Genomic DNA, 23231 nt, shown 5'->3' on the forward strand with positions numbered 1-23231 from the left:
TTAAAGTCATATCAAACTTTAGCCCAACAGTGTCCCCTTGTGGCCAAAAACGAATAACCATAAACAAGGTTGTTCAAAGAGGAAAAGAAATCTCCATTTGACTCCACAGCTTCAGGTATTCTAGGAAGCCAGGGCTTATTGATCGAGGGAATTCCGATTCAAATCCCTTATTCCTCTTTCTGCTTCACTGCTTACTACTAGACCGCCCGGTCCCTCTGTGACATCACAATTAATGCCAGCCACATGATCTTTTGACACTTCCACATTCCTAAGCCCATTATATTTTAACTGCAAATCAACCAAGGACATAAAGAGAAGCAAGTATGGCAAAGGCTGAAGAGAAAGCAATCAGAAGGGCACACAAGGTCTTCAGCAGAGTCCAGAAGAGCACAATTATTTGGGATTTGTCACCGAAATATTTATGTGGTCAACATGTGGCTTCTTTGTACAAAGTTAACATGTCTCAACACCTGTTAGGAATTCACAATAAGTGAACCCTAAATATAATGGGAGAGAGTCCCAACAATTCCAATTCAAATGCATCAGCCAGGTTTGCATTAATCTTCCTATCTGGATTGCCCTTCCACAGGGAGTAGAGGGGGTAGAAAGAGAGAACGGTCAGTTTTACTAACAGTGGGGCTGCAGAGAAGAGAACAAAAGTGAAGCTTTGCCAGTTGCTAATTAAGGTCCCTGCCTGTCAATATGTTTTTGATTTACAATCTACAGCTTTCAATGCCAGCAACTACCCTCACCACATTTTTCCTCTCTCCCTTGAGCCTCTGGTCCTTGCATATGATTTTAACTTGTTTTATGCTGCTGTTAACCACCCAGAGATGAAAGTTTGGGGCGGTGTACAAATTTGATAAATAATAAATATATGGTGCTAGAGTAAACTTATAAGTGCACACACATATCTACCAATGCAGTAAAAGGCAATCATATTCAACACTACAGACTGTTGGCACTTCTTTCTCAAATGGAAAATGATGGGTTTCAGTGAAGGTCCACCCCCGCCCTGTTCCTTTCAGCAGCCAATGAAAGGCAGTGGGACCTTATCAAACAATAAGGAAATAATGGAATTCCTCCCTCCACTCTGCCACATTTTTTTACTGGGAGGGCAGCTTTTCACTCAGGCTTACATTAGCTGGCAAATGGCCAGTGTAGCCATCAACTGGCTAATTAACATAAGTAGCTGTTCTAACCTTGTTAAGAGTTCCAGTCCAATCCACACAAAAGGGTTTCATGGGCTACTTTTGTGTGCTCTGCCATGTTGGTTTTGCACATTTCCGTTGCCCTAAAGTACATCAGCACAAACGACAAATGCTGCTCAACGGTCTTGATTATGAATTGGAAGCCAAAGGAGACAACACATTTCATTTCTTTTCTTTTCTTTTCCTTCTCTTTTTATTTCACAAGCCTTCAAATTCAGAAAATGAACCACAACTAGTCGATCTGATACACTGTTGTAAGTAAAAATGAACGTGATTAAAAAGGAGAAAAAACTTTGTACAAAAACTTTAAAAACCCAACAGCAATTTGAATTGTTTGCAAGTACCAAAAAAATTGCATGCAAAAGGCGAGCACTACTGCCCAGTTGTGGAAATCCCCTGAACAAGATGGCAACAGCGTCGCTGGGTGGAAGTTATGGCTCTTCCTAAAAACAAACAAACAGTGATACAGACCTGGAATGTACTAAGTGGATCAGAGCTCCTGGGCTCTCCTCTAGTGAAGCTTTTAGTTGGCAATGCCTCCTAGTTGGATCTAGAATAAAACGAAATACATCAACAGAAAGCCGCTTGTCCTAGTCTACTGCATACTCTTAAAATGTCCATCATCTTCCTTCTTTAGTGGAATCTCTTATCTTGGCATCGTGTCTAGTTAATTGTTGGCAACGTGTTCTAAAATGGACTCACTCACAAACTGCAACTTGCATCAATAACTTAGTAACATGCATCAACTACTCTAGCACAGCTAGTGGGGGGTGGGGGGTGCAAAGGAACCATCAGAGAGTTACAAGACAAAGCTAAAAGCAGAAGAGTCACTAACGGGGCAATGGAAGCACCATGCTTTAAGGTGACAAAGGTATGAAAGCACAATTGTGAAGCAATTAGTTCCAAGCAAACACACCACACTATGATGACCTCTTTCTATGCAAAACCTTTTTTTTTTAAAGACCATTCATTTCCCCCCCTCATTAGTACCGAATAAAATTGTGGGTTCAACAACACAGACACAGAAGGGAAATAAGATTATTCCCATGAGCCTTCATTCTTGGTTTCCTGGTTTCCATCCACGCTCACCCAAGACTAGTAATATTGGAGCGGCCACCAGGGGGCGCAACAATGCGATGTCCAGTACGGCGTGGGTTGTTATCATCTATTTGAGCACCTGTAAAAACAGTAATCCAGAAACAAAGCAATAGTTTATAGCCACTCCAGCTCTTTTCACTCTATTTAGCACTCAGTTAGCACTAGAAGCGCTTTTCTGTTCATAAACGTTTTACCTGCTTTAGGTGAAAACCGAATCTCTCTTCCAGAAATTTGGATTTGTGAGGGGAGGGGGGATGACCATACTGCACAACTTTCAGGTGGAACCGGAGGGGTGGGTTGGTTCTTAAGCAATGCTGACTCCCACTTAATACTGGATCCTCAAAACCTGCTATAAGTCTTCATAGAGGTGAATGAGTATTTTGATATAGCACTCGTGGGACCTTGGAGTGATTCCCAGAAGGTAATGTGGATTCCTGTGTGCAGTTTTCTGCCACTATACATGCAGAAGGTTGCTGGGTGACATTCGTTATCCAGCCACGAAGCTTGCATATGTAAGCTTCCCCCAAATGCCCCAAACCATATGCAGCAAAGCCTATGGCTATAATCATGGTAAGGGCCTCCACTCATTCTAGAAACTTATTTCCTGCCCAAATGGGGTCATTAGTGCCGCAATGACTCTGTAATAATCTGCTATTTGTAACGCATAAAACAGGTTTGCAGGCCATTTCCTAATAGTCATAGTCTGTCACATTGCTTCACCTGATAAGCTAAAATTAGACTGGTGGAGGTTCCTGATTGGAGGAGGCTGGTTTTTGGCAGGAGATGATTTAGTGGAAGGTGCAGGAGTTGCATATTTTGGTGTCACTGGGACTTCATAGACTGGCCCATCATACATTCCTCTGGATACTCCTTGTAATTCTGTTACCTGCATATCACAAAACACACACACATTTACTCACTCACCTGTGTCCAGTGAAATTTTATGACCCCATCCCACACACAGAATCAATGCAAATGTGCATGCTAAGGGGAAGGCAATACAGGAAGCAAGTCATGATTCCTCCATTTACTGACAGGCAGAGCCTGCTTCTTGTACAAAGCAGGTGAAGTGCACATTTAATAACCTCTCTTCTTAAGCACCTAAAAATAAGGTGCTGTACGATATAGCATACAGTGAGTCTGTTCTCATGACCAGAGATTCCTGGGTAAGAGGGGGCTAAACCAAGGAATCTGTGATTGTCTGGGGCACCAGAGGTCCTCCCAACCCAGCAGATCAAAACCTGGATAGCCCAGATCTGATACCCACGATAAAAGCCAAGTAGGACAAAAACGGAGCCTGTCCTGCCTTGTATTTTGGTCATCTGTGCTGCTACGCCATTTTTAACTGTTCTCAGGCAGCCGGGATCTATCATAGAGTCCTGCGGCTTGTGGGGCCAGGCAGAGTGGAGCTGCTACAGCACTGAGGGCTGCCTCTCTACTGTTTGTGCAATGCATTGTGGGATAGCTGGAGGCCCCAGCTCCCCATATCAGCAATTGAGATTGCCACTGCCCCGTTCATGTGGGCACGTGAACTTCAGAGCCAAAAGGTCATCTGGGAGGCACGAGGTAGAAGTGTGCCTTCCCTCCAGCCCACCCCAATATGGTCATGAGAACAGGCTCAGTGTAAAACACAAAAGACTGCCACCTACAGGTGTGCAAACTCTATGCAAGGAAAAACATGCATCTTGCCATGATGGAATATATGATCACACTGTTATCTAGAAGCAACAATAGATGAAGCAGGACTCACTCAAGCTCCCTCCATCACTATTCTGGGTGTATGTCCAAAGCCACCCACTTCTACTTTCCCTGCTTCTCCTCCAATTTAGCCATACGATGCACCCTCCATAGCCGCCTCAAAACAGTAGCTGAGGGGCTTAGGACAAAAGGTAAGGGGACCAGGGAAGAACCGTCTCCCCTGCGATTCGAGCACTGGGAATAGCAAAGATACAAAAATGTACTTGAACTAATTTCCACAAGTGCTGAATTAGGACAATTACAATGCTTCCAAAATTAAATGTATCATAGATACCAGGTTAGATCCAAGGGTTCCCTTCCTCTGAAGGTGGGGGTTTTTTGGGGGGGGGGTTGTTTGCTGAAAATCTAATGGAGAAAACAAACCAAATTCCAACAGAGCTGGAGAACTCTCAAAACAAGCCCCCAAGGGAGGCAAACAGGCAGCTGTTTTACAGCTAACCTCCCCATCACAGTCCATTCCTATGAGTAAAGTTGCTCCTTACTCATGAGCAAATCACAAAACCACCAAGGTAAAGACACCGCCCTGCCCCCCCCCCCCCGGCAAAAAACAAACAAATACCAGCCACTGCAAAAACTCATCTGAGAAAACTCTACTAAGGCACCTACAAAAGCCAAGTAATCCACCTGTTGCCCTGAAAATAAACTGGGCTGATTTGAGTATTTGAATCAAACTCTCAGACTGGCCCAAACAGGACTGTTAATGTTTGCAGCTCTGTTCAACTCAGGAGGCCCCTGAATATGGGAGGAGAGCTGGTCTTGTGGTAGCAAGCATGAATTGTCTGCTTTATAAAGTAGAGCCCACCCTGATTTGCACATGAATGGGATACTACAAGTGAACAATGTAAGATATCCCCCTTAGAATGGGGCTGCTCTGAGAAGAAAACCTGCACACTTGCATGCAGAAGGTTCCCACCCTGGCATCTTGAAGATGGGCTGAGAGAGAGTCCTGCCTGCAACCTCGGAGAAGCCGCTGCCAGTCTGGGTAGACAATACTGAGTTAAATGGACCACTGGTCTGACTCAGTAGAAGGCAGCTTCCTGTGTTCCTAATATAATATCATTTGCAGATGGAGATTGTGAGGCCTGAATACAAGTGAGGCCATCACTTGGTTGTGCAGTGCTAACATTCGCAGCCAGGGATCACAAGGCTTGAGTAGAAGATGAAACTATTATCAAAGCATCTTTGAATCTGCAGATTTGCACAAACCTACCTTATTCCTAATTCTGATGCGCTGATAAAGGTATTCAGGGAAAGGCTTCCGGGGAATGAAGCGACCCATTCCTTTACTTACATGGAGATTCCCATCCTCAAACACAATCTTCCCTTGGCTAATGACTACGAGGGGAGCGCCGTGGCATTCCATGCCTTCAAAGATATTATATTCCACAGCCTGACCAAAAGGCAAACAAAACAAAACAAAACCATGCCATTTATTCTCCTTGATTTCTAGGCATGTTTTAAACACATTAATTCAACGGGGGAAGGCCTTAAGTATGCTGCTCCATGATGCACGTTTAGCTTCTAATGATGAAATAACAGAATTTAATCAAAATTAAATTAACATCTTTTTAGATTGTGAGCCCTTTGGGGACAGGGAGCCATTTTATGTATCTATGTAAAATGCTTTTGGGGGCGGTTGTTGAAAAGCGGTATATAAATATCCACTGTATTGTAATCATATTGTAAAACATTTATTTTTCAGGGGAACAAACAAGAAACAGTGGATGACGTCTGGACTAACCAAGTGCTTGCCATGACAAACGTGTCACACTAGCATAAGGCTGTTGCGCTAGCTAGTTGTGCTATGCTTGGAGTTTGCGCTCCAGACTAGCATTGTGCTAGCACAAACATGTTTGCACTGGTGCAACAAAGAACATGGCCTGCCTCATATGTTTTGCAGGAACCTGTATCCCAATAGCACCATTCCAAAGATCCCTGTGATTTATTTAGTGCAGCGATGTGATCTTCTCACACAAATGCAACTTTGTTCACCGAGCAAGCGCTTTGTTAGTCTGGATGCCGATCCCTGTTTGGTAAATAAAATTAGACTTCCTTGATACAGAATTATCCAGATCCCTTGATCCTTGAAGACCCATAGTGAAGTCCCAATCCCCTAGCACCGCTGGAAATTTTGCTAACAACTCACAAGGAAGTCAAGGTCTCAGCAATAATAGCATACAATACAATCAACCTGAAAGGGAAATTGAAGCTTTTGGAAAGAACAGCTGTGGCTTTACCGAATGATTCATTTTATCAGCACTGGCATCAGCATGCCTAGGAAATTTGCAGCACCCATCCAGATGAGGGACCAACAGGCTCCGGTGTGAGAAGGGACCTACAGAGGATGCTTTGGAAAGGCCCCCTCCAAACCTGTCCAATGATAAAAATTACTTACCTTTTCTTACTTGGAAGTAGGGATGTTCATGGAACTGGTTCTGTGCACTCCCGGGAGGGCAGAGGGTTTACTTTAAGGAGCAGAAAGGGTGCCTCCTACCTGCCCATCCCTGCTCTGTCGCTTTCCACCCACTGGCGCTTTCCCAAAAAGCATGGGCACGGGGCTACAGTGTTCCTCCTTGCAGCCCCATTCAGCTTTGCCACACAAATGGCCGATGCACATAACCCCCACACACACCTCCAGGCTCCAAACCAGTTCGAACGCCAGCACTTCAAACCAGTTTGGCACTCCAGAAAAGAAGTGCCAAAATGGTTCCATGCACATCTCTACTGTGAAGGCTTCTTGCTGCTGGAGTTGAGGACATCTCATGGGTTATCCAGAAGGCAGGACTATGTAAATTATACAATGCCTTAAAAGTATGGGAAGGAGAAACCTCACACAGAGTGGAGTAGCCGAGTCCATGGTACAGAGAGAAAAACAAAGGGAAAGTGAGAAGTACACCAGTAGACACAGATGGAGACTCCTGGATGGGGGGGTTAAGAGGTTCTCAAATCCAGCAGCAAAAAGAGAAGCCTTCACAGTGAGTAACTGATGCTCCTCTCTCTGCTGCTGGATAAAGACATCTCATGTGGGGCAAGCCACAGCTAAGAATCGTGGGTGGGAATATCAGCTTCTACTGGGATGGAAGAGCCTGTTGCAAGACTCGCCTGCCAAAGGCTACTTGTGAAGAGCTATGTTAGTTGAGCTTGTAGTGTCAAGTGAAAGTGGACGGAGGTGCCCAGGAGGCCGCTCTGCACATTTCAGCTAGTGGGGCGTTAGTGGAAAACGCAGCTGATGTGGCCGCTGATCTCATAGAGTGTGCTGTGATGTTGTGGGGCGATCTTAAGTTCTGCACCTCATAGACTAGTGTGATACAGGCATTAATCCACCTGGCAATAGTGGTGGAAACCTTCAGATCCATAGATGCTGGTAGATAGGAGACAAACAAGGCAACAGTGGAGCAAAAGGAAGCTGTGCATGACAGGTATACTTTCGGACAGTGATGCACATCGAGCTTATGCCAAGAATAATGCAAGAATAGCACACAGTTGTGCAATGGATGGCCATTGGAAACAATGGCCATTCATCATGCAACTGCATTCATGCAATTCTTGCATTTTGCACAAGAGTGCTTTTACACAACTGCACACACATTCCATTACAATACAGATAGAATGTTGTGCAGTACAGTATGCCAGCCAATAACAATACTTTTCTATGTCTGAAAAATCACATCTAATTTTGGTTGCAATTTCTTTGAGCTTTCCCTCAACATATACCCTCGTTATAGAGCCCCCATGTTCATGGTGTTTCTTAGTGTGCTGCAGAAAAGGGTTTAAAAGAACAGGTGGTTCGCCACTCTTGTATGTATGTCAGTCCTGTGGTGTTAACACAGTTCTGGCACTTGAAATGTTTAACTCCCCCCCTCCACCGCCAATGAAGTGACTAGGGCTGAAGAGTTATTCCTCTTACCGATTTATGGCTTTTGGCTGTGATTGTCTTCCCCTTCTCTGGATCCCAGATCACAATGTCAGCATCAGAGCCCACAGCAATCCTGCCCTTCCGTGGATACAAATTAAAGACTTTGGCCGCATTGGTACTGGTAACTGCAACAAACTGGTTTTCATCCATTTTACCTGTAGACTAAAATGAATTTTTCATGAGTAACACATCTTTTGAATGGAGAGGTAATAAGAAGTGCAGATGAGAGAGATTAGGATTTGTAAACAACAGAGTGAAAATCTTGAAGCAGCACAGATTTTGGAAGTCTATAGCACTGCTAAGCTAGTTGATAGAGTCATTCCAAAGTGCAATCACTAATATAATGCCAGCATATATATCTGTGGAGGTTTTTAATATGCTTCAGAAAAAGATATCAGTTCATTTGCAGTTTTTGCACATTTTTACGCCAATCTGCTGGTGTGACACAGCTCTAGCACATAAAATACTTGAAAATGGAACACTTGGGGTGGGGGGTGGGGGACCCTCAACATACAAGTAGATGGTATCTGAAACCAGCAGTTGAGACCTTGGACCCAGAGAGACAAGAAACCAGAAAAATTCCATGACAGCTGGAAGAATCCTGGCAGAGCAAGCGTCAAGTGGCTTTGTGGCCTACTCCTAGACTAGGTGGCTTTGTGGCCTACTCCTAGAGTCCAAAATGGTTGGCCTGGGCTAGGAATTTGTTCTCGATGCTGAGCTTTGAGAGGCTGTGTTCTGATGAGGAAGGGCACCTTGAAGGCACTGTCAACAGCACCCATTAGAGCAAATAATATAGGGAGTGGTGAGATGGTAGTGCTGGTGGATGTAAGGAAGAAATGTCTGCCTGGAGGGGATTTATAATTTTCAGATCTCAGGACTGTTGAATATGCAGCTACCTGGAACAACAGTAATAACAGTACAACATACAAGGGAGTGCTTGTTGGTTGGAGCTGGGGTGTGTGGCGGGGTGGACAATGAGAGATGGATCTGGAAGGAAGGTGTGAGCACAGTGCTTCAGAGTAAGAAACGGGAACAGGCAGAATTTATCACTGCCCAGGGCAGCTCCTTGGCTTGGGCTGCCTTGGTGGAATTTACATGAACTTGGTGCAAACCAACTGTGAAAACCAAACCATAATTAAAAATACACACTGCAGCAGAAAAATAAAATGCAGAAAGCAAGAGAGTTTTCACCACTCAGCTAAGCGCAGGGTTGGAAGACTATAAACATTAGGTAAAGGTGAAGTGTGCCGTCAAGTCAATTTCAACTCCTGGCGCCCACAGAGCCCTGTGGTTTTCTTTTGGTAGACTACAGGAGGGGTTTACCATTGCCTCCTCCCACACAGTCTGAGACGATGCCTTTCAGCATCTTCATCTATCGCTGCTGCCCGATATAGTACCAGCGGGGATTCGAACTGGCAACCTTCTGCTTGTTAGTCAAGCATTTCCCCGCTGCGCCATTAGGTGGCCTATAAAGATTAGAACACATGTGAATGCTAACTCAAGGCCAGGAGAGAGAAAAATATGCTAACTGAGCAAAGAGGCACCTTTTAAAAGTGGTGAATCTCTTTATTTAGCAGGGGGAGAGCAACTGGCCCTATCCATCCCCAGCACAGCATCCCTCCAGTGGCTGTTGCTGGTGTCTATATTATGTTGCTTTTTTAGATTGTGAGCCCTATGGGGACAGGGAGCCATTTTATTTATGTATATCTATGTAAACCACTTTGGCAGGGGCGTAACTATAATAGGACAAGAGGAGACAGTTGTCTGGGGGCCCACTGCCTTGGGGGGCCCCCAGAGGTAAGTCACATGACTCCCCCGGCCGCACACTCGCCCAGGCTTCCTTCAGTTGTATTCATCCTCCGAAACTGATGTGAGTGTTAAGACCTGGAGCTACCAGAACAGCATGTCTTTCTCTAGTACCATTAAATGACTTGCATCGTCCACAATTTACAAAACCTTTTTTAAAATAAGGGGGGGCCATTTTAAAATCTTGTCTCTGGGTCCACTCCAACCTTGCTACGCCCCTGCACTTTGGGAATTTTTGTTGAAAAAAATGTATGTATGTATTTGTTTATTTCGGCCCAAGGCCAGCATAAACACAAGAAAAAAAAACAACAACAACAATAAAATACATAAAATACACAAAACATTAATACCTTTAAATACTGTATACATGACTAATTTCAACCAAATGAAACCGGTTAATCTGAAATGCACAGCCCGGCATCTCGTGCCTCAATCACTCTAAACCGAATCTTGCTTGCTATGAAAAAATTTTTTGCTACCCTCCTGTAAACGTATTCTGACTTAGCAGTAAGCAGAAAAAGGACCTTGTCCCCATCAGAAGGGCAATTAGAATTGTAATGAATTAACAGAGGGGAGAGAAGCTTTCCCCTTAATTAGTATAAAATCTACATTTCAGCATCAGATGTTCCGTAGTCTTCACTTCACCATTCTGGCAGGGGCATAATCTTTTATCATAGGGCACCTTCCCGAAGCGTCCTTCCAATACCGCCGTATGAAGGGCGTTAAGTCTAGCCGCTGCAAGAGCCCTACGATGATCCCCGTTGGAGATCCTAAGTAAATATTCAGCAGGGGAATGACTACTGATTTGATCTCCTAGGATCAAAATAGAGCCTATTTGGGCAACATCCCCCTGCTTCGTCATATCCCAAATACATTGAGTTATGACCATTTTGGCCTTGCTGTGGCCCAGAGTTCTAATCAGGGGCAGGGAAAAACCCAAGGACGCTAACATTGCATTAATATCATTTTTCCAGCGGGTCATAAAGCCATCCTCCACTATCAAAAGAGCAATGCCCGTAGGGTAAAAAATCAGATTACGCCAATAAGAGAAAACAATTTTCCAGAGTCTCACTTCTACGGTGGCCACCCGATCTCGAGCCTAACAGCAGCATTTGAAACTCAGCACGGTAGTCTAAGAAGAGACCTAATAAACTTAGATTGGACCGTCTCCAACGTCAGATAATTAGTTTTGTTCCCCAGCGTGCATCCCACTAGGAGCAAGGCAAGAGCCTTGGCCTTGAAAAGCTCTAAAGCAGGGCTGCTCAACTTCGGCCCTCCTGCAGATGTTGGCCTACAACTCCCATCATCCCTGACTATTGGCCACTGTGGCTGGGGATTGTGGGAGTTGTAGTCCAAAAACAACTGGGGGGCCTAAATTGAGCAGGCCTGCTCTAAAGGTACTTGCAACAAGTGAGCTTGTTTCTTTATGTGAAAGGAGCAAATTGCTGAGGCAGCTTTCTGGGCGTTGGCAATAACATAATCCCTATGTGCTGTAGTGCTTCTATTGGACTGTAACACAACTTCAAGATATTTAAATTGTCTGGTCTGCTCTAAAGTATGCCCATTAAGTATCCACATAAGCGTCCTAGGTCTAGCCGCAAAGACCATGATTTTGGTTTTATCATAATTCAAAGACAGTTCGTGGTCACTGCAAAAATTGGCCAGCTCTTTCAAAATTCGCTTAAGTCCAACCCTCATCCTAGAAATCAACACAGCAACAGCGTACAAAAGCACATTAATATGTTTTTGAGCTAATTTGGGTGGGTGAAAGTCCAATTTCCTCATACGTTCCACAAGGGGGTTAATATAAAAATTAAATAATGTTGGGGCCAAAATACACCCTTGCCTGACCCCAGTCCTGGTTGAAATTGAATTAGTCACCTGAGCTTTCCTATTTAGCCTGACTTTGCGGGTGGTGTTCTCATGTAATTTAGCCATCAGCAGGAGAAGTCTCCTGTTGATATTAAAATGTAGTAAAAATGGTATATAAATATTTGTCATATTTGTCGTCATAAGATTGCTTTTACTTACTACACATTTATACCAGACAACTGTCATCCTCTCTTCAATTCCATTAACTCCTTCAGGAATCAGAGTAAAGTTGTCTTTCCCGACAGCCTTCTGAGCTGTGCTGTAAGTACAGTGGCCGCTTCCAGTCACCTGCAGGTCACCACTGAAAGAATGTATACATGAAATGTTTAAGTTGAATGGCGAAGAGACTGTGGACTGCTTACAATCTTCATTTCTATCTAACGGTGCTGCAGAGGTATTTTATTTACATTATCAGCTATATTGCTTTTCTGCCTTTATCAGGTCCTCAGAGCAGCTTAATGTATATTCTGCTCACAATGACTGCTTCTAATTTCCATTCACTACTCTGCTTCCATATTTGCATCAACAACAGCTACTCCGCTTATTGTTTCTTTGTGATCTGATTTCATTTCAGTTTCTTGTGAAAAGGCAAGTACGTTAAACTAAGATTATGCAACATGAACTTGAGAATGCTGGGCAGCATCCTACCCCTGGAGGTAGGAGGCCTCTGCTTGTGGGCCCCTTATGGGCCTCCTAACCGTCCGGGCCCAGGGACATTTGTCTCCCTTTGTCCAATGGATGCTACGCCTATGCTGGCATGACTAAATAGCACTGCAATCAATGAGACCAGTTAGTCATGACTACCTTAAGTCCCATTCATTTCAATGTGATTTAGCCATGACGTACTTAGCCTGGATGCTGAGCAGTGTTATTTTAGAATAGATTCTATAGCCCCCTTCCATTAATGGCCAAACCATACTATACATAATGTGGTGTGTGTGTGAAAATCTCCTGGTGGATTTTTGTTTTCAATTGAAAAGCAGCTAGTGGAGGCTGTCAGTTTGAGTGGAAGAATAACAAGGGGAGAGGCTGCTTCATTATTTCCCTTCCAGCCCTTCTCCCACTCAGAATCACTCTTCCGAAGCTACTTTTATCATCTAAGGGGAAAATATATAGGAACCCCGGGACTTTATAACCATGGGCGGGAAAGCAGCTTGGGGCTATTTAGAATAGGAAAGGGGTCGGAAGGGAAAGGACTAAGCAGCCCATCCCCCACAGTTATTCTTCCACTCAAAATCACAACCATTGATTCTGACTTTCAGGGACATTGTTAAGGGACCAGCGGCTTTTCACACATCTCCAGCATCACAGAAGATTTACTATTCATTTGAGAGCAAGCTAGGTTGGGCCACGTAGCGGAACACATCAAGAGTCTTGTTTGTTCATTTATTCCATTTATCTATTTAATTATTTATTACACCTATTTATTTAATGGACTTTAGATCACCCCCAAGCTAGTCAAGGGTCAGTAGTCTGGTTGGATCAATAGTTAACCAGCAATTACAATTTAATACCATGCTAAAAGTGAAGTCAAATGATCCGGGGTTGTAGGATCCAGACTCAGAGGTGGCGAGGTCACAAATGCCGCAGCCTTGGCCCAGTTTTTGCTCCAGTAATGTGTCCCATCTGTCCCCAAGCTGGCAGTGATTGGCTCCCCAAAAACAAGAGCACCTTGGGAAGAAGGAAACACATACATGGTTAAACTACCTTGCTTTCCCAAGCATGGAGGCTCAGCTGCCACCCAAACAAAAAAAGTGACATAACACTGAAGACATTGAACGTCTTTACCAACATCGTAGCCATTCAATAAGGCAACTTGCTAATGCAAAGCTATTGTTGCAACCAACCCAGATTCTGACTCAGAGCAGAACACCCCAGCTGAAACCTCCAGCCCGGGGGGGGGGGTGGAACTAGATCTAACAGACCATGAGTAGCCTGAACTTGTCACCTCTTCTGCAGTTGTCCCCCGGAAGGAGCCCTGACATTCTTGGGACCCAGTGTCCCCCAGTGAGGCTCTTGTCCAGTCTGAAGAGCCCCTTCTATTGCCCCAGGACCCCCGATACAGAGGCAATGCTACAGACCAAGGCCACACTTCAGCAGTAGAAGCAAAGTGCTTGCCTGGGTGACTGGCCTACTTGAGAGGAAGGGGAGACCAGCCTGGGCCCCTGTTCTGGTCAGGGCCAATCTGAACTCCAGAAATGGGTAGGGCTTCTGACTCCAACACAACCTCTCCATCTGCAGCCAGCCTTTGCTAGCTCAGCAGCTCCTTCCTGGCTATTCCTGCTTTTAATTAGGATGTCTTGATTGCTAGCTAGCGAACGTTGGAGGTCAATGTCCATTCAATTTGATAGATATTATTCTTGCCATCATCTCACTCTGAGTTTAAGGAAGTTGCAAGAGCAGATAAGCAGTCCCAAAGAGACACACTTAAGGAGAAGAAAATATTTTTCCACCAGGGTGCCTGACTAACTCTGATCTATAGATTCTCCGTCAATGGAGTTCACGAATCCCCTTCATCTTCCCAATGGCACAGTTGCGGAAAGCCCTCAGTCTGGCTGCCTATCATCTTTCAGCACGGACAGCCAAGTCCAGGCATTTCTGTCATACTGCTCAGACTTCCATGCTTTCAGCTCCCAATTATACAACAGGAACCACAGACTGGAGGAAACAGCATATACAGCAAGACTGTATGATATTTACGCAAAGGTCAATGGGCTCCATACAAAAATATCACAGCGAGCTGATCTGGGTCACTTGAATTGTATCAGTAAAGCAAAGCAGCACTGCCAGGGAGGTGGGATGGGGTAGGATCCCCACACTCACAACCTGAGAGGGGTTTTTGACAGCCTCCTCCTATCTCCATTCCACAAAGTTTCCTTGCTACTAATCATTGGACCGATGCCAGCTATGTGCCAGAGCACTCTCCAGAAACTACCATTCAGTTCAGTAAGGATCGATTCAATACAGAAAATGATGACCCAACGTCTTAAGGAAAGTCGAAGGGGGGGAAAGGGTAGGACAATACAAAGGGAGCAGAGTGACAAACAATAAAACCTGTGGGAAGAGCATTGGGTGGGAGAGAGAAGGTTTCTCCTGCTGCAGGGAGTCAAGCTTGATGTCTACAGCATCAAGCGGTGATTTGCATGTATGAATGAGCCATCACTGATCACAAACAACACTTTCACGTGACTTCCGCCAGATGAAAGTTTTCCCATTGAGTCAGTTCACGTGGTCAGCTACAAGTCATCAAATGGTGAGAAAACAAATCTTGTCTATGCATGTGTCAACCAGGCCTAGCTTGGACTTTCTAACTTGGACTTCAGGATGGAAGAATTTGGTCTCTCTAACACCTTGAAAATGAGAAGCATTATTTGGTGTGTTGAATGGAGGAAGCACCCGGAAATGGCAACGATCCTCTTATTATGGTAAAACCAGCCTGTTTGGGGTTTCATGTGTGTGCTTGCTAATGAACTGTCAGAAGATCCTGATGCTGCCATTCTTTTTCTGAAACAACCTACCATAATCTGGGGCACCCCTCTGGCCCTAGAAGTCCAACAATATAGACACATGCTTCAAAAGGGCTCCCTTTGAAAGGCAACTTTCTGTACCTTTCTTTCTAGCCAGTGAAATGATATCAGCTGCACTCCTACTCATGACCTTGGTGATATACACTGGACAGTTGATCCGACTAGCTATGGTGATGGCCCGGAAAACAGCTTCTGCTTCAAGCTGAAACAAGAAAACTCATTATCACCTTGCATCATCTTGACACCGGTATTTTCAAGGTCTCAACACTCTTCCCCCTCCTGCCCTATTAAGAAGCTTCTCTCAATTTAGCAGTTTCAGCAATTTCTTTCTGAGTTTATGTAACTGTGCTCTTTAAAATTAATCTCCCTTCCTCTACTCACCTTATTTAGCCCTTCTTTGCTTTTGCTCCAAGCTAAATTTACTGAAAACTACACACAGTATTCAAGGTCGTGCCTTGAAAAGTAGCATTCATATTTTCCCCAGCTATTCTTGAAATGCCTTTCCCAGTGGAGTTGGATATTCCTTGTTAACAATAATATTGCACTTCATTTAAAAATGCATCTCTTTGCATTTCAAAATAAAGAGTCTTCAAGTGATAACAAAAATGTTTAGTCTACAATTAAGGCATAATCGTTAATAAGCAAAAGTAATGGAACATTTAATGAGAATCCTGCCCTGTCTACTGTCATTATCCTGAACTATATCTCTCTCAAACCATGTTCAGTAGTCTTTGGTATCATAGTCTAAACTCTCTTCAAAATCTTTCTACCTAATTATCTGATTGCCCCTCAAATACAGGGCATGTATATGGAAATGCAAATGAACAATTTGGCTGCCAGTCAAATATCCAGAATTTACTAGTGGAATTGACCAGATTTCCAATTTCCTCATCCAGGCTTGGTGATCTTGTGTTTTTTGCACTTGCAAGAAAGGTTAGATCATTTTAAGACATAGCTGTTAAAGCATTTGAACCAGGGGCGTAACTACCATTAGGCAAGGGGAGGCAGCTGCCTAGGGGCTCCCACGCCTCGAGGGGCCCCCCAGAGGCAAGTCACATGAGGCAAGTCACATGACTATATATTGTGAAGTGTGTGTGTGCATCAGCGAAGGGCCCATTTTAAAATTTTGTCTCTGGGCCCACTCCAGCCTTGTTACGCCCCTGATTTGAACTGAATGCAGCTCTCACCTCCTCTGGTCTGCTCAAAGCATGCCCCTCAGGTCCAGTTATTCCCATCTCAAGCATACGTTTTTGTTCCTAAAAAGATAACAGACACATGGCAATTGTCTGTAGGTTGAGGAGTAATCAGGTGATGTCACTTCAATACACTGCACTCAGCCATGTCTGCCAAAGAGAAATGTAGGACAGAAAGCCTACCCTCCAGAAAACTGGAATTTTCAGGAAGCTGAATTCATTGCCCAAGACCCCATTCTGCATTTTTGTGGCAGCACAGCATAAACAAAGCTCTGCAAATTGGGTTTTATCTGGAAAAAGACAAGCACCCTGAAGGATCCCCTCATGACAACATTAAGCATGTATGTTATTTGGACCCAAAGAAACTTCAGAACCCGCTTCAGATAGATTCTGAATTTTCACACCACCAAGGCTCATTTACATTCACCATTCAGCCCAATTCCACACCTATATCCAATGCAAATTCTTACCTGTTATTAGAGTGCAGTTGCCACTTCCACATGGCGAAGGCACAACACTACAGTAGTCACCCATCAGGAACCACGTGAGAGAATGGAACAGGCTCTGATATCAAACTGCCACCTCTGAGGATGTGCCCCCTGGTGGAGGACCTGTCCATCAATGAATCCATACTAATCCCAATAGACATGTAAAAGCAATACATTTCTCTCACCTGATCTATCAAATCTCCATTTTCAGCATGTACCATGATTACAGCTCCAAGACTTTTCAAAAATGTGAAGGCTTCATAGAGCTTATATGCATAATATAAAGAAAAGAAAATAGTCAATAATGGCAGCTGCTTGTTGACTGTAGTTATTTTATGTCTATGTTTAAAATCATACCACTCTCTCGCTTTGGGATAGCACAAAAGCCCACAAAAGATGAACCTTTACTTCACTTGGACAGCCACATGCCTATTTATTTTGTCCCTTCCCACCAGCAAACTAAGTGATGTTATTAATGAAATGAATAGAAGTGTTGCTACATTTTATTCTGCCCTTCTTTCCTGGGCTTCCTAACTGGAGTCAGCAGAAAGATCAAGAGAAAAAATAAGGGAAGGAGACACCATTCCTGTTGCAGGAATGGCAGACCATGTTCCAAGAACTTGCACCAGAAACCAGCATAGCAGCTTCTTGATGCTCACACTTGAAGCGGAAAAGAAGCTCACTCCACCATTCAGGCATTATACGATCTCTCTCTCTCTCTCTCTCTCTCTCTCTCTCTCTCTCTCTCTCATGCTCTCTCTCTGTAGAACTTCACCAGGGCGTTTTTCACACAGCAGGCTTCACCACAAGTTTACTGTGAGGCTTTATTGCAAGTTCAAAGTTGCCCCCCAAAAAGTCACAAAAAGTGTTTTTAACCCTGGATATAAATCGGGCTACACTTTAATAACGTGTGATGAAAAATCCAAATTGTGAGTGACATGCTCCCTGATCGCTTGTAGGGACTTCAGAGTAAATCTGGCCGATATGTGAATGCACACCCTCCATTCCGGAGGAGATGCGAGCCAAAAGCCCTGTGTGGAAAACGCCAAGCATGTACAGTATGAGTAAAGGCAGCTTTTTCACATGTTACTTTTCCCACCAACACAGAGATTTTTTTTCCCCTTAGACCAGTTTGGACAATACTTTGTCTGTCAGCCCTGCCACATGTGATAAGGAAGTGAGTGCTTCATGAACACACACATCGTTTCCCTCTTCCCAGGGCACTGTTCTGTAAATGTACTCTTCGACACGTATGGCAAATTCTACAATTTGCAGCGTGGGTAGAAGGACAACTTGAACAAACAGCAGGCCTATGCAATCCTCAACCCAGGCATCTGAGGGAGAGGAAAATCATGCAGGCTCATGGAACACTCACTTCTATATCATGTGAGGCATGGCTGGCAAATAAAATATCATTCAGTCCATCCCTTAGTGAATTGTACTATTTAACACTCGAGGCCTGATTTTTACAATGCCTTAGTTCTCCCTCCACACAATAAGATAAACACCTAACATACTTAGAATGCAGGTGCTGTTTTCAACATACAGACCTCTAAATGAATAGTTGAGATTAGCCGTGCAATCCTATGAGTGTTTACTCACAAGTAGTCCCATTGCATCCAATGGGGCTTACTCCTTGGTAAGCAGACATAGGAAGCAGCCTTAGGGACAAACTAAATGTGACGTTAAACATGTCATTGCCTAGTTTGGGGAGGCACTTCTAAAGTTTCAAATAACAGCCATGTATGGGCTCAATCCAGATTGGGATCACGGTGTGGAGGTAGGGTGTGCTTCCATGACGTTTCCTTTATCTCCACATCCTTTTTCTTGCTGAAAATCCCCTCCAAGCTCTCCTGAGCCCCTGGAGGTGCCATTGGAGCAAGAGGCAGTTTGGGGGTCAAAGCAGCTTGGAGGATTATTTTTCAATGGGAAAACAGCCAGGAGAAAAAGTGTTAAGCACTTACTACCACAGTACTTCTGTGCTGAGGTCCCAATCCAGATCATAGCACAATTGCTATGTTGATAAAATCACCAAACTAGGCAATGATGTGCTTTAACTTCACTTCCCATTTGGCCCTTATTCATCCCACTATTCAAGCTAGTTCTTTGCCAAGAACTTGAGTTTTAAAGTATTTCTTTAGATGCTGGTTTGTTTACAAATCTGAGTAAGAACGCCTAAAATAATTTCTAAGCTTTGTCATTCAGCTTTGTCGCCAAAACTGAATAAACGAACAGCCTCTTCTTATTATAAGGTGATGCTGGTGTGTGTGTATGTGCAGTGATTCGGTACCTCCTTTGGGAAGCGCAGAACCGGCTCAGGCACCAGCAGCTGAACCAGTTCAGTGCCTTACCTGCTCTGCTGCCGCACCGCCATTTTCCCAGATGCAGCGCTCACACTAGGCCGTGCACAGCTGCAGCACTGTTCCCTGCAGGCTGCATATGGCACACGCAGGGAACGGCACATCAGCCATGTATGTGCCAATGCCGTGCATAGCCTGCAGGGAACAGCGCCATAGCTGCATGAGGCCTTTGGTAGAGCGAATGCCACGCCCAGAAAAGTGGCAGGGCAGCAAGGGAACACAGGACCTGCTTACCTGCTTCTTAAGGGAACCGCTCCCTGCCCCGTCTGCAGCTACCCGAGCCCATTCAAGCTCATCCCTCTCTCTATATTGTATTCAATCATATTTAGCCTGTTGCATTTAATATTTTGAAAGGAAATAATTTCTTATCTGGGACAGCTCCAAGCATGTGAAATTTCTTCTTGAAATTGTGAAGCAACAGGAAAAACTAAGCTAGAGAACTCCATATTTATTCAAGTTTCTATTCCAAATCAATTCTGCTCCATTTCTGTTAAATGTAGCAGGCATCACTTGCATTCATCAGAACTTCAGTCCAGAATACATTAGCTCCGCTGAACTTCATAAGCCCTAAACAAGACATAGATGTTCAACATCTCTTGTTTCAGAGAAACTGATGACACTTGACTGGTAGGTTTTCTTAAGCTTAATTTTTCAAATTCAACAAGCACGTATCTTCATTAGAAAGACTATTGCACTACGATGCAAAGCTCTCGTAAGAAAAGGTATGCAGCAGATTACCTGGCTATCAGTCATTTGGTAGAGATCTTTGTAGGCCATGTAAACTTGGAAAGAATTAACACCTGTTCACAGAAAAAATATGAATTCATGCTTACTATTTTTAGCCTTTTGAAGCTGAGCATTACCTAAAGACAGATATATTCATATTAAAACTGTAGGAGTGTATTAACCATTTTCAGTTACAAATACATGCAAAGATATTTGTATTTTAGTCTTAGCAGTTTAACCAGTTCATCTTCTACACAGACCATGATGGCATGTTAATGTGACCTCATCAGAATGAGTCAGATGGGAGGTTTCTGAAGGGTAGGCAAGGTAAATAAAGATGCTAGTCTCTTAATTATGTACAGCTATCTTCAAGAGATACTTCCCTCTGCTTTGACTCCCAAGTTCTTTTTCCTGCTATCTGAGGTGCTCAGTGCTATTACATAAGGGTTACAGTACATATTTTATTGTCCGTTTCTTTTGGTAGGGAAGAGAACTGGTCTTGTGGTAGCAAGCGTGACTTGTCCCCTTTGCTAAGCAGGGTATACCCTGGTTGCACATGGATGGGAGATTACATGCATGAGCACTGTAATATATTCCCCGAAGGGGATGGAGCCACTCTGGGAAGAGCATCTGCATGCAGAAGGTTCCAAGTTCCCTCCCTGGCATCTCCAAGATAGGGCTGAGAGAGACTCCTGCCTGTAACCTTGGAGAAGCCACTGCCAGTCTGTGTAGACAATACTGAGCTAGATGAACCTATGGTCTGACTCAGTATATGGCAGCTTCCAATGCTAACCATTTTTGCCATTCTATCTGTTTAAAATGCCTGGATAAAAGAAGCACCAGCCTTTTTTCAGCATATGACATAATACCCTAAAGCAAATCTTATAATCCGGATGCATCTTTGTCCACCTAGTTCTTTAGTGATGTACAGGCTAGACCTGGAGGAGCAGAAGAGGGCTGAACTGCAGTGACCTATCCTAATTCCATCATCCTGTTTAGGTGCCCTGTTCAGCTATCATTTAATTTCAAGTGTATGCATCTGGATAAAATCTCCCAGGAAAGTCCACACATCACTCATCATAAATCAAGTTCCAATCTCACAGGAGGAGAGCAAGGTTACTCAATTGATATCCAATAAGTCTGAAAGGCCCCTTTCCCTCTCGTAATCCCACCATCCTGCCCCATCTATTACTGACCTTTATCTTGCACCAGTATATCCAGCTCTTCCCGGATCCCATCATACCAGCTGGTGATATCCACATGGAGGGAGTAATCACAACAGGATTTGGTGTCCGCTGCTTCATGCCACTTTTCAAATGAGGTTAATAAGCTGGAGCCAGGCTCAGGAAGGACATGGTCAACTGCCATGAAAACAAGAGCACCTATTAGCCAGCCATTTTTCCAGTCCACACTGTTGCCTGCAGATACAGAGCAGAGGCTTGTACATGACGCAAACCAAGCTCTGAAACCTCTGGTTACATTTGGTCTTTTGTTTCCAAAGACACATGCCACTCCTCTACAGAAAGAATGGATGTCTGCAATTAACTTCATTGAATTTCACCTTCCTTTCTCCCTCAAAGAGGGAAAACTTGTTGGTTAAGCCAGTTAGGGTTTGGATTTGTAGTAATATCAGTTTTTGCCATGCACACTGAAAGTGCTAAATACGTAATAAATCATAATTGCTGCTTATATGTCTGATCAAAAAACAACCACCCTGCTCAACTGTTGGCTTAAACAATCATCTAAATTGTGGCCACTGTATGGCAATCAACCTCTTGAAAGAAAAAGTAGTATTTCATTTCATCATGGCCAAGCATGAGAGACAAAAGGGTGAAATGCTACCTAGAAAGGAAGGAGAAGCCTATCTGTTTCCTTTTCCCCCTTGACCACCAATATTAAAGGTGTCAGAAAAACAGATGGATGGATGGATGGATGGATAGATAGATAGATAGAGTGCCATCAAGTCAGGACTCATAGTGACCACATATATACAGAATATATAACTTAACAAGAATATACATGCTTAACAGAATATATAGCTTATTTCTTGTTTCTGCAGAGCAATTTCAGTCCCACATTACCTTGCACAATTAACTCAATCAGAATTTCTTTATTAAGACCCAAGGCCAGCAAAGAAAATCAACATATTTGGCAGTAGCTAATAAATCAAGCTGAATTCAAATCATTGGCCATTGTCCGCCACAACCTAAAGGCTAAGAAGCAGAACTTGGCTACATTATAAGTGTCCTGAAACTTATAATCTGCTAAAAGAAGTGCTACATAAAAATCATCGGAGTGACCTGGGAATCCACAATTAACTCATTCAGCAGAATGACCACTTGCATAGCAAAAATCTGCAGTATCTTGTGCCAGGTTAGTATTTCTATTCCACAGTTACTGTACCACACAACCCCTCTCTAGCATAAAGTGTAAACAAATGGCAAGAACTTCCATGTAAAATATGAAAATAGAGGGTGCAAACAAAAACACAAAGAAAGGTTACACAACTATCACCTGATATGTCAATCAATCATTTATTGGTTTCATTTTTGTCTCACCCTTTCTTGAAGAAGCTCAGGATAGTTATCCCCCCATTTATTCTCACAACAATCCTGTAAGGTAGGTTTGGCTGAGACAGCAGTTAGCCCAAGGGACCCAGTAGACTTCGTAGTTGAGTGGGGACCGGAACTGGGTCTTCTCAGTACTAATCCAACATGCTAAGCACTCTACAACACTGCCCTATCTGTAAATAACACACACTGTAACAATGTGTGAATCCACTCTAAGGAACATATCCGCAGTTGAGCCTTGACCTGATACACTCAGACCCACATCGCACCTTGAAAGAGACAGCTTGGCCACAGCTACTCATGCTCTGGTAGCCTCCTGCTTAGATTACTGCAATGTACTATACGTAGGGCTGCCTTTGAAAATGATCCAGAAACTGCAGTTGGTACAAAGCAGGGCTGCAAGATTAACTGGGACTGGGTATTTTGATCATATAATGGCAGTGCTTTATCAGCTGCTCTGGCTCCCAGTCCGTTTCCAGGCCCAATTCAAAGTACTGGTTTTAACTTGGGGCCGGGTAACCTGAGAATGCCCCATATGCCCCAACTTAAGATCTTCTTCGGAGGCCCTGCCCCAAGTACCCTTGCCAAACGAGGTGAAGCGGGTGGCTTCTAAGGGCCTTTTGTGGCGTGGCCGATGCACGCGTGTGCCATGCGCGTCGGCCATGAGCATGGTGACACTGATCAGGGCTGCAAGCAGGAACGCTGC

General features: G+C 43.9%; 1 protein-coding gene across 5 annotated transcripts in view; it reads right to left on the reverse strand.

The window, feature by feature from the left end:
- Positions 1 to 1371: 1371 nt before the first annotated feature.
- CRMP1 (collapsin response mediator protein 1) overlaps positions 1372 to 23231 on the reverse strand; it is a 50113-nt gene continuing 28253 nt past the window's right edge. For all 5 annotated transcript variants that reach the window (XM_053258012.1, XM_053258011.1, XM_053258010.1 and 2 more), the window contains 11 exons: positions 21152 to 21316; positions 19968 to 20029; positions 17055 to 17135; positions 16376 to 16444; positions 15270 to 15390; positions 13176 to 13332; positions 11821 to 11962; positions 7975 to 8145; positions 5278 to 5457; positions 3030 to 3195; positions 1372 to 2388 (listed from right to left, as the gene is read on the reverse strand). In XM_053258012.1, the coding sequence (XP_053113987.1) occupies positions 2297 to 2388; positions 3030 to 3195; positions 5278 to 5457; positions 7975 to 8145; positions 11821 to 11962; positions 13176 to 13332; positions 15270 to 15390; positions 16376 to 16444; positions 17055 to 17135; positions 19968 to 20029; positions 21152 to 21316 (1406 nt within the window). In that variant the 3' untranslated portion in view covers positions 1372 to 2296. The remainder of the gene's footprint in view (positions 2389 to 3029; positions 3196 to 5277; positions 5458 to 7974; positions 8146 to 11820; positions 11963 to 13175; positions 13333 to 15269; positions 15391 to 16375; positions 16445 to 17054; positions 17136 to 19967; positions 20030 to 21151; positions 21317 to 23231) is intronic.

The sequence above is a fragment of the Hemicordylus capensis genome, chromosome 5 (assembly GCF_027244095.1).
Source record: "Hemicordylus capensis ecotype Gifberg chromosome 5, rHemCap1.1.pri, whole genome shotgun sequence".
Lineage (NCBI taxonomy): Eukaryota > Metazoa > Chordata > Lepidosauria > Squamata > Cordylidae > Hemicordylus > Hemicordylus capensis.